The following is a 12,487-nucleotide window of genomic DNA, read 5'->3' on the forward strand; positions in this document are numbered from 1 at the left end:
GTTGATAGTCTTCATTTTTTGGTAGTTTACTTAAAACATGGAGGTATAAAGAAAATATGTAGGATGTTATATTTATATATATTTAAACCCTTAAATATAAGCACTTAAACAGTTATTTGTCAAAATAGAGTTTGAATAATAAATCAGCACCCTGTTCAACTTTGCACACCGAGGGCCATATTTACAATAAATGACAGATCGCTGCGTTGTGGCAACGATGCGTCAAAATGAGATATGTGCGCAGGAATCCATTATGGTTCCATGGATGCACCGTATTTACAATACGGGCACCATGGCACAAGGACCCAAGGTGCGTCAGAAATTCTGACACATCTGGAGAGACGTTTCCATAATGATTCAGCCCCAAAATGGTGTGTCTCTGAAGTTGGCCTCAGAACTGACACAACTTCAGCGATGTGTCAACATTTAGAGGTGCTACGCCAATTTTGACACAAGTACTCTAATGTTTTGAACTTATTTAAAAGACTGTAAAATGGTGTAATATCACCTTCAAAACTTTTGCATTGGTCCTGGATGTAGGAGATTATGTATGCAGTATGTCTACAATGGGTATAGTGTACTTATGTGTAATTATAATGACCTGAGTATAGCATTTGACAGTGTAACGTAAGTGAATACAAGTATATGTTGGAATGTGAAGTGACAATAAATGTATTACCTACCTTAAGTGTGTACTTACCTGTTGTCTTTTGCTGGACGCAGGCCTGGACTTGGGAACCCCTCCCTCCATGGAGAAGTGGCAATCCTGACCCGTCCCTTACAAAAAGTACACAACTTCACATAGCCTTTCCACAGTGGATGATGATATCATAGGTGCCATGGTCCCAGCTTGGTCAAGGGATCTTACAACATGATTGTCACATGTGTAGACCCACTACAAGTAGAGGGGAAGTGAAATTAAGACATATTCCAGTGTGTGTGCTGGTCAGATTCCGATCGAAAAGCCACTGCGTCATTTTTACGCCTGGGTTAGGAAGGCATAGGAATTTTTACTTTTTTAGACTCTGCGCATCATTTGCCAACAATTCATCAATTTCCGAAAAACTTGTATTTGGATGCATCAGTTATGCATGAGATTTTAAGGGGGAACGCTTACCTTGCATATGATTAACATAACCTGACGCAGCCATCTATAGCGCAGGTAAAAAAAACAACGCAGGACACAGAAAAGTGGCAAATGAAGCCTAATGCGTCACTTTGTAAATATGGAGCACTGAATGCACCGCTGCTGCATAAAACAAAATATGCAGCGCAAGCTCCTTGTGAGTATATCCCTTATTTTCCAGCGTTTCTGCACCTGGAGATGGAATGGTAAATCCCTCCCCTGCCCTGAACTTTTGCATTTTAAGCAATGTAAATGGACTTGAAGTTAGATAATACTTTCCGTATCTGTACTTTCCTCAACATTTGTGGCACTGAAGTTATAATCGTGTGTATCCCTCGATTTATGTATTTTTCATGATGTTTTAGGGGCTAGGGAAACCTTTATGGAATAGTCATTCCATATATTATGAAATAAAATATACCAGCAATGACAATAAATAATGCAAAAATAATACATTTTATTTATATAGGAAGTTTTATTTTAATTCTAGCTTATTGTAAACACTGGAGAAAGTAATGTCCTAAAGTTTGGGAGGTTAACCCTTTAGTATCTGTCATGTCCGGGGCTCCTTCATCTTGCTTGCCTGTTGTCCAACCTCACACACCTCCAAGCATTCTATGCTGCGTTCATTCCAAAAACTGTTTCCATGGAGGGCAATGCCTGCTAATCATTACAGCAGACAACCCTTTATCACTAAACTAAAATCCACCCCACCTCCCCTTCTCTGGAAAAGGTGTAACTGCCCATGCATCTCCTGGTGTGCACTGCAGCTGTCTGACAGCTGTGGAGCCCAGAAGACTGCAGCTCCCAGCAACACACCTCACAAACAAGCACCATTGAGGCGCTATAAAATAAATAGGGGAATTCTTCCCATCTAAGATGAATACGTCATCAAGTTCAGATCACCTTCTTAGATGAAGGATTTACCCTTCTCGTCCAGTGATAACGCTGCCCTTCCATTCCTTTTTGCAGTTTCCTATAGAGTGAACTCCACCCGAAGGTATCGGAGCGCTTTACGTGAGCACCAGTTACATTACACAAGGACACATTCATTTTTGGTAGCCGCAGGGAGGTGAAGTGATTTGCCCAGGATCACAGGATGTTGAGCCGAGGCCCAGACCTGACCCTGGGTCCTCAGCTTCAAAGTCACAGCACTGGCCGTTACACCACACCCTCTCCCCATTCATTGTGGAGCACTTTTGTTTTTTCGTGTTCTTTGCTGACTGAGGTCTGCTTTGTGGGTCAGTGGAAAATAGAAACATCAGAAAATACATTGGGCTGATAAGAAAACATGATGGACAAGCCATGAAGCCACTGGCTAAAGATGGCCGACGCAAACAAGCCAACACCTGAAGGCAGCTGACCCAAAGCCCTTGTGACATGGGGTATGTTGTCTTCACAAGAGCTGATAAAACTAGTTGCCCCAAGAGGGGCTGTCGTGCAGGCGGCGTTCTCCATATGTTCCTCGCTTGTCCAGCTCTCCTGGAATTTTGGGACGGGGTGACTCCGGTTGCAGCAGCATCTCTTGGGTATGCTACTCTTCACCCCCAAGGAAATAACGATGGGATATTGAATGGAATATGATTTAGGACTAAGAAACCAGTTGTGTGTCATCATTGATTCGCCTAGGCCTGGGTTGCTAGACCGTGGGTATCTTGGGTCCCACCACGGGTTGCTGAATGGCCGATGGTTAGTCAAGAACTCTATGAGTCCAAGCAAGCTTTGGCTAGAGTTGGGGGTATTCGCTCACTTAAGGAAATGGAGAAGATATTGGCGGTTTAATTGGGAGCCGAGGTTCAATGTCTAGTGTATAAAATCTAAACTTTCACCAATTTATAAGTCTCTGGGTCTAGGCTTGTTGTGGTTGTGCATTCTTTAGTACTTGACTACCAGGCTTTGTGTTTTTTAATTATTTTATTACTACTGTATTCCCATTCTCCATTATGTCAAGCATTTACTAGTATTTCCATGTGTGGCTAATAGGGGCTTTTTTCTATTTATGTTTTCTCGTTTATTTTGTAATAATGGTACTTATGATGGTGCTTTCTAAATCAATAAATAAATATATATATTTTTTAAAAGACATGAGCTCCCAGACTGCTTAAGCTGTGTGCAGCCAGATGTAACAAGCATTTGCAATGCAATAGGTCTCGCATTAGTGAGAGTTAGAGCTGTTGGCGTTGTAAATGACAATGAAAGTCTTGCATTTGGGAACTTGTAACTATTTAGCCATGCAGCATCTTGAACCTTCATCAGAAATAAACTGTGTTTGTGCATTCCTTCATACACCTGGCATTAGACTGTAATATTCAGAACATCCCCTAGAGGGCACCACAATAAAAATAGCATTTGGCAGAAACATGGTCATGTAGCCATACAGTCAGCCCCTAGAGGGCATAACCACATGAAAAAAGAAGGGCTGAGAGCACTGCAGTGTAACCATATAGTCAGCCTGTATAGGGCATAGTGCATTACACATTTGTAAGCCTAGCTGGCCTGCTAGAATATTATTAAAAACAAGGGCCTTAGAACACAGATCATTCTCAGCTATAAAACAAAATTCTAGCTGTGAGAGAGTGTACCAAAACATTGCATGGTGAGAGAGGTTATGATTTTGCCCCCCATCCTGGTGTGACCCAGATGATATCATGGTGAACAGTTTGGTGGTGGTCCCATTGTCGTAGGACCACCACTGGCCGAGTTATGTGCAAAAATGTGTTGTAAAAGGAATGCCCCGCAAAGCATTATGGGGTGAGTTTCTCGAGTGCAGTGAATATTGTAGTATCAGCTCTCCCGCTGTGCAGGGAGAGGCGCGTTGAGGATTTAATACCTTCCGGTTGCTTTCACACCACATAACGCCACAAAAAAAGAATGAAAACATACAAGACACAACTACACGCATGTTCTGATCATATAAAGTGATGAACAAACGAACGTCGAACGCAGAAAACGAAACACGTGTGTGCACGACTGCTTACCACCACTTGGCACTGACAGCACTTCAGATGTTCTGCACACTAACCATAAAGGAGCAGCGGAAATACAATGTCAGCAGATTGCGAGCGATGGGTTCACTAGGCACACTCGAAGCTTCGGACATTAGGCAGCACACACTAACAGCTTTAAGGCAACTGCCAACATTTTAATACCCCTGGCATTCGATGAGCTGGTCATGCTGGCAGAAAAAGTGGAGCATGGGACACTTACAGTTCAAACACGCAGTTTGAGGGCTTGTTGTGGGTCCGCCTCCAAAACTCACGGTCACCCGTGACTCCGTCTTTCATCTCATACACCTCTAATTCCATAGCGGGGAGAGTAAGGAGAAGGCAGACGGGAGCCAGAATTTAGCCAGAGGCTACGCTAGCCAGCCAGGCCCCATCTCTTTGCGTTTGTTGTTGCTAGGCAATGGAGACCGAAATTGTGAAGTGCAGCTGGAGGAGAGAAAAGGAAGGATGGAGAGCAACATAAGCATGCAGAGCCCCGTTGCCTGGCAACTGGTTATGTGTTTGTGGTTTGAGAGGAATGGAACGGAAGCACCCTTGGTTCAGCACAGTGAAGCCGTCGCCAACTCCAGAATTAAACCTGTGCTTGAATTTATAAGATTCATTTACAGGATGCAAACCTTTGAGGATGCTACCACTATAAGGCTCCAGTAAAAGGTACGTAGGTACCCAGGGTATGGGGTACTAGGGGTAGTTCCCTGAGGGCAGCAGCACTAATTGTGCCACCATCTAGGGCCATGCACCCAGACACACCCAGTCATACCATTGTAGGCTTGGTACTCTGGGGCAAACCTAAAACACAAACTTGACATGGCACACTGCATGAGTGTCCTGTCCACCATACACTGCATACACTAATACACTATGAATAAAACATGTACCCAGGGGTCACCTTAGAGGTGCCCCCCTGCAAAAGCTAACTACCCTGGCATGGTTGCTTCCTGGTCCTATCCAGCTTGCCACTGCCAGATGTCCAATTTACAACCTTGGGGGAGAGATCCGTCTCTTTGGATTGTAGAACAATGCCCTTCCTGGGTGGAGGTGCTAACACCCCCTTCCTCAGGAATGTGCACTGCCCTGGCAATGAGCTTCAAAGGGTTTACTGCCTTTGAAACTCGACCCTCAGGCCTGCTGCTAGCAGCAGATGGTCCCCCCCTTGCAAACCCCTCTTTTGGCGGGAGCAACGGTGGGAAAATACACAAAGGGTAGGAGGAGTAGCCCCACCTGGCATGCACCATCCCTAAGGTGTTCCCTGCGAGGTGGGCACTCCATTTCACTGTCCTCCATCTTGGATGGAGGAAAAATAGCCAACCAGGTATAGGGAAGCAACCCCTCCCCACAGGAAGTGGTCCCTTAGTGGGTGTAGCCACCCTAAGGTAAATGACCCATTGGTCACTACCAGGTTCCTCCTAAAACGCCCACTAAAAAACAGTATTTAGTGGACATCCCTAGACCAGGAACTCAGATTTTATGGAAAAAAGAAGACCAGGACCAAGAAGATCCAAGGCACAAGAACTGTGGACTTGCTGCAGCAACGAAAAGGTGCCAAACCCTGCCTGCTGCACCCAGGACCTGATAATCACCGCTGAGCAACTGCTAGACAAGTGGGAAAACTCTAATGAAACTCAGAGGACCTCCAGGCTTCCAAAATCACCATAGAGCTCCCTCCAAAGTGGAGGTACCACTCTACAACAGCAAGAAACCAGCAAGCCAGTGATGGTCACTTCACTGACCAGCCATTAACTCCTGAACCGGATGCCAGAGCTGGACCAAACTAGACTCTAATGACCGCAAGGACAACCTCTGCTATTGTGCCAAGTTTGGTGCCACTGTGCCCTCTAGTTGCCGATCCGTGCCAATACCCTGGGTATTGGTCATTCAACATCGGAACCTTGAACCAACCTACCTCCTGCTTCTGAGGGCATCTTTGTGCACAGCTCCTGGCTCACAGACTCACTCTGCACCCAGCCGCCCTGTGCCCTGCACTGAAGAACCTGCTGTGCTGTAACGGTCCCCCACCCCTTATGACTTCGACACTCCGAGGGGACCCCAAGGAACCGTCTTTAACCTTACCTGTGAAGTGCTTTTCCAAGTGGTCCCCCGCAGCGGCCCTGCAACAGAGACATTTACTCACTGCTCCCGCTGGAACCGGGAGCCGCACAAACTTCTACAGCTGACAGAGTGTACCCACCGACAACTTTGACCAACCTGCAAAAGAAAAACTTGGTAAACCAACTGTATGATTTTATATGTATTTTTAAAGGTGATCTTCCATTGATTCCTGTAGTGCATAGTTACGCATAAAAAGACTATTTTTATTAAAATGTCAAAAATTCATATGTTGAACAGTACTTAACCAATTTTGATAATCTTGGTCTTAATATTACCTAAAAATCTGAAGTATTTTTTATAAATTGGTCTTGAGTTATTCCTTTGAGTGTGTGAGTACAACAAATGCTTTGCACTTCACCAAGCTTGGCCTAACTGCTCGACCAATCTACCTGCATTAGGTGATCTAGTGTTTAACCTTGTAAACCAACGTTTGGTTGCCTGAACCCCCTGCGCAGTGTGCGTAACTTTGCACACTACATAGAGGGCCAGCCTCCTACAGTAGTACATGGAGTGTCAAAGGAAAGGCTGCATGATGTCAGGTTTTTCTCACATACAACTTTTAAATACCTGTGGAAATATTTGAAGGTATATCAGCAATTAGGAAGAGCACAAATGAAGCAATTTTTTTTGTAATTCTGAAGTGTGAGGGAAACAAAGATTTTAATGGGCTCAAAACAAATTAAGACACTGCTGGTGATATGTGATTGGTAAATATTTTCTGAAAAACAATTTGCACACAGTATTGTATGGCCTATATATAGCTTTATCAGTAAAATTGCAAGTCAGTGCAAATTTTGTGGCCATTTCAATTGAAAATATGCTGTCTGTAAATTACAGTGCGCTACTGCACCATGCGTTAGTAACATATTTACAACAGTGTGCTCGAAAATGCACATACCACACCCTTGAAACTCTCCTGCTGAACAGGCGTGGCTCATTCATTGCACTTGTTCTTTGTCTGATCCTTGGACTTCAGTGATGTAACATTGATGGCAGCACAACCACTCTGAAAATTGTTCCAGCATCACTGGCCAACAACAGGGTTAACATCGAAAAGGAGCGCTCCTTTGATGTTGCATGAAAAATATCAGCTGCTCCCGTCCCCGACTTGAAAGCAGTGCTCAATTTGAGCCTGTGGTTGCTGGTGGGGGGCACCAGCCCTTACTTTCAGGACCAGCACTTATTTTTCAGCCTCAGGCATTTACTGTGGGCAAAAGACACATATGGGAAAGAAGGAGGAAGAGAAAAACGAACAAGCGTCACAATGGGAGAAAGCAGAAAGCTGCAAGAGTGAGCTGAAGGGGCGGGGAGTGGCTGTAAATGGATATAAGAGGCCCGAGATGGCTTCAGGATTACGCTTCCTCAGTATCCTGTGCTTGCATATTCAATTGCAGCAGCTGTGTGTTTCAAAGGAGAGCTTTCGACACCGCACATTTTTATTTACAAATTAACCATTACTTAAAAGCACATAATTATTTTTCAAATGAACAACGACTTTTTTGAGCCAAGCAATAATAATGATTGCATTCCTCCATCGAAGTGGTTAGGTCTGTGGTCGGTCCCTGCGGCGTGGGCTGTGTGGAATGGCTGTGCACTGCGTGTTTTGTGCTGATAAAAATCAATGTTACATCACTGAAGTCAGAGGGTTTCTAGGAAATTCAAGGGTCAGAAAAAGAAGGCGTGTAGCAAATGAACCACGCCTATTCACGGCGATTTAACAGCTTATTACGAGATATCTCCTGAAGGCCATGCAGCTGTAAGCTTCTTTTGAGCGATACCTGGGAAATTAGAAAAGCCACGTTATCAGGGAATGCAGGATTCTGATTGGTCCCCGCTCCTTGGGAATCATGTGTGGAGTGTTCCGTACTGCTGAAAATTGCATGTTTTAATTGTGCATTTCTGAGCTAGTTAGTTTCAAATAAACGTTGTCACTTGCTTGAGAGTCATTGCCCCTTTCGACTCTCTTCATTGTCTTGTTCTGCTCACAGACGTAGGCTCTTGAGGGAATCAATTTTTTCTTATCAGACTGAAGGACACATTTAACAAAAGAAATTGTGCAGAGTGGTAGGAAAAGGGCAGGAATCCACTGTATTTAACATTCCTCTCTTTTCCTTGCGTGGGCGCACAATGTGCAGACAGGATTGTTTCTGTGCAGGAAGGAGTACCTTCCTGCACAGAAACAATCCTGAAGGGAAATTTCCTCTTTCTATGTGTGCTGCAGAATGATAGCAACAGTCAGCAGCTGATCAGCTCTTACCTGAGTGGCTATGGTAGCGGTGAACTGGGAACGGTTGTAAGTCCATCCATATTGGCAGCTTTCCAGGTTAGATGCATTGGGTGGCCTCCAGGTGGAGTTGTTGGGTGGTCCCCAGCTGGAGGAGTTGGGTTGTCTCCAGGTAGAGGCTCTGACTTGTCCCCAAGGAGAGGCTCTGAGTAGTCTCCAGTTTGAGTTGTTGGGTGGTCCCCAGGTGTAGTTCTCCAGCAGGTGCCACTGGGGCTCTATGTACATCTTGCAGGAGCTGAAGGTCCCATCAGGCTCCCTGGGGATTCTGATGAGGAGCAACTCCTCTGCAGTGAGGTTCCCAAATCCACTCTCACCCTGGAGGGCACAGTGGTGAGGAGGCACCGCCGCCAGGAAGTTGTCCAGCAAGAAGTGTAGAGGGAGCGTGACCCGGGGAATGGCTATGAGGAGCAAAATGAAGACCTGAAACCTTCCAAAGCCCCCAGCCTCTAGGAGGAGGTCCTCGGACTTCATCCCGAGCAGCACATCCACTGCAAAGAAGAGGAAGGGAAAGGTGAAAGTTAGAGAGCGTCCTGCCAACTAGCACTTCCATTGTTGGTCAGAAGTTAGAAGGAAGAAATGTGTCAATTGGAGAGAAAGTTGGAAGGTCACAGAAAGTGAAGAGAGACTGATGATCCTGGGTCTATCTCAGTCAATAATATTAGAAGACTTCCCGACAGGCAACAAAATGTACCCGGCTAAATAAGATAGGGTAGGCTGGGCCATTGAAAGGTGGCAATGGACACAGTTGCGGCATTAGTTTTCAGTTACCTAAAAATGTAAGGCCAATCAGCGTAGGGCCTCAGTGAGATACCTGCACTATGGTGCCTGCTCTGGTGCGGCTCCTGCACTGCGGTGCCTGCTCTTGTCCGGTTCCTGCACTATGGTGTCTGCTCTTGTCCGGTTCCTGCACTATAGTGTCTGCTCCGGTTCCTGCACTATGGTACCTACTCTGGTCCGATTACTGCACTATGGTGCCTACTCTGGTCCGGTTCCTGCACAATGGTGCCTACTCTGGTCCGGTTCCTGCACTATGGTGCCTACTCTGGTCCGGTGCCTGCTTTGGTCCGGTGCCTGCACTATGGTGCTTACTCTGGTCCGGTTCCTGCACTATGGTGCCTACTATGGTGCCTGCACTATGGTACCTGCTCTGGTCCTGTTCCTGCACTGTGGTGCCTACTCTGGTCCGGTTCCTGCACTATGGTGCCTTCTCTGGTCCGGTGCCTGCACTGTGGTTCCTGCACTATGGTGCATGCTCTGGTCCGGTTCCTGCACTGTGGTGTCTACTCTGGTCCGGTTCCTGCACTATGGTGGTACTCTGGTCCGGTGCCTGCACTATGGTGCCTACTCTGGTCCGGTTACTGCACTGTGGTGCCTACTCTGGTCCGGTGCCTGCACTATGGTGCCTACTCTGGTCCGGTTACTGCACTGTGGTGCCTACTCTGGTCCGGTTCCTGCACTATGGTGCCTGCTCTGGTCCGGTTCCTGCACTGTGGTGCCTGCTCTGGTCCGGTTCCTGCACTGTGGTGCCTGCTCTGGTCCGGTGCCTGCACTATGGTGCCTACTCTGGTCCGGTTCCTGCACTATGGTGCCCGCTCTGGTCCGGTGCCTGCACTATGGTGCCCACTCTGGTCCGGTTCCTGCACTATGGTGTCTACTCTGGTCCGGTGCCTGCACTATGGTGCCCACTCTGGTCCGGTTCCTGCACTATGGTGCCTACTCTGGTCCGGTGCCTGCACTATGGTGCCTACTCTGGTCCGATTACTGCACTATGGTGCCTACTCTGGTCCGGTTCCTGCACTATGGTGCCTACTCTGGTCCGGTGCCTGCACTATGGTGCCTACTCTGGTCCGGTTCCTGCACTATGGTGTCTACTCTGGTCCGGTGCCTGCACTATGGTGCCTACTCTGGTCCGGTTCCTGCACTATGGTGCCTACTCTGGTCCGGTGCCTGCACTATGGTGCCTACTCTGGTCCGATTACTGCACTATGGTGCCTACTCTGGTCCGGTTCCTGCACTATGGTGCCTACTCTGGTCCAGTGCCTACACTATGGTGCCTACTCTGGTCCGATTACTGCACTGTGGTGCCTACTCTGGTCCGGTTCCTGCACTATGGTGCCTACTCTGGTCCGGTTCCTGCACTGTGGTGCCTGCTCTGGTCCGATTACTGCACTATGGTGCCTACTGTGGTTCGGTTCCTGCACTGTGGTGCCTACTCTGGTGCGGTTCCTGCACTATGGTGCCTACTCTGGTCCGGTTCCTGCACTGTGGTGCCTGCTCTGGTCCGATTACTGCACTATGGTGCCTACTCTGGTGCGGTTCCTGCACTATGGTGCCTGCTCTGGTCCGGTTCCTGCACTATGGTGCCTACTCTGGTTCGGTTCCTGCACTATGGTGCCTACTCTGGTGCGGTTCCTGCACTATGGTGCCTACTCTGGTGCGGTTACTGCACTATGGTGTCTACTCTGGTCCGGTTCCTGCACTATGGTGTCTACTCTGGTCCGGTTCCTGCACTATGGTGCCTACTCTGGTCCGGTAGAGGAGATCTGCTAATAGGGTACTCGGGAGCGTTTGTGATCACAGAGAGGAGGTCTGCTCATAGGGTACACGGGAGAGAGTGCTCACAGAGATCTGCTCATAGAGTACAGGGCAGCTTGTGCTCACGGAGAGGAGATCTCATATGATACAGGGGAGCTTGTGTTCACAGAGATCTACTCATGGGGTACAGGGGAGTTTGTGCTGACAGAGGGGAGAGATCCCATTCATAGGGTACAGGGCAGCCTGTGCTCACAGAGAGGCGAGATCCCGTTCATAGGGTACAGGGCAGCCTGTGCTCACAGAGAGGCGAGATCCCGTTCATAGGGTACAGGGCAGCCTGTGCTCACAGAGGAGAGATCCCATTCATAGGGTACAGGGGAGCGTGTTGCTCACTGAGAGGAGATCTGTTCAAAGGGTACAGAGGAGCTTGTGCTCACAGAGAGATCTGCTCATAAGGCACAAGGGGCATCTGCTAACATAGAGGAGATCTACTCATATGGTTCAGGGAAGCTTGTGCTCACAGAGAGGACATTTGGTCATAGGGCGCAGGGTAAGCGTGTGCTCACAGAGAGATCTGGTCACAGGGTATGGGGTAGCTTGGGCTCACGGAGAGGAGATCTACTCTTGGGGTACAGGGGAGCTTGTGCTCATGGAGAGAAGATCTGCTCATAGGGTACTTGGGAGATCTACTCTTGGGGTACAGGGGAACTTCTGCTCATGGAGAGAAGATCTGCTCATAGGGTACTTCTTTGCTCATAGGGTACTTGTGATTGTGATCACAGAAAGAAGACATCTGTTCATAGGGTACAGGGACTCTGTGCTCACAGAGAGGAGATCTACTCATAGGGTACAGGGGAGCTTGTGATCTCAGGGAGAAAAGATCTGTTCATAGGGTGCAGGGGAACATGTGCTCACTGAGAGATCTGCTTATAGGGTACACAGACTGTGTGCTCACGGAGAGGAGATCTACTCATAGAGGCAGGAGAGTGTGTGCTCACAGAGAGATCTACTCATAGGGTACAGGGGAGCTTGTGCCCACAGAGATATCAACTAATAGGGTGCAGGGGAGCTTGTGCTCACAGAGAGGACATCTACTTGTAGGGTACAGGGCTGCTTGTGGTCACAGAGAGGAAAGGTACTCACAGGGTACAGGGGAGTCTGCATTCGCGAACAGGAGATCTACTCATAGGATACAGGGAGCATGTGCTAAGAGAGAGGAAATCTACTCATAGGGTACAGGGCAGCATGTGCTCAGAAAGAGGAGATCCACTCCCAGGGTGCAGGGGAACTTGTGCTCATGGAGAGGCGATCTACTCATAGGGTACAGGGGGGCATGTGGTCACAGAGAGTAGATCTACTCATATGGTACAGGGCAGAGTGTACTCATGGAGAAGCGGTTTACTCATAGGGTACAGAGCAGTGTGTGCT

The 12,487-nt window shown here is 47.7% G+C and overlaps 1 protein-coding gene across 1 annotated transcript in view; it reads right to left on the reverse strand.

The window, feature by feature from the left end:
• The window catches only part of LOC138296891 (solute carrier family 22 member 7-like), a 297,169-nt gene that overhangs the window by 249,964 nt on the left and 34,718 nt on the right, over window positions 1–12,487 (reverse strand). Inside the window, exon 2 of the mRNA XM_069236387.1 lies at window positions 8,498–9,012. Coding sequence (XP_069092488.1) covers window positions 8,498–9,012 — 515 coding nt within the window. The remainder of the gene's footprint in view (window positions 1–8,497; window positions 9,013–12,487) is intronic.

Source organism: Pleurodeles waltl, chromosome 5 (genome assembly GCF_031143425.1).
Source record: "Pleurodeles waltl isolate 20211129_DDA chromosome 5, aPleWal1.hap1.20221129, whole genome shotgun sequence".
Taxonomy (NCBI): Eukaryota; Metazoa; Chordata; class Amphibia; order Caudata; family Salamandridae; genus Pleurodeles; species Pleurodeles waltl.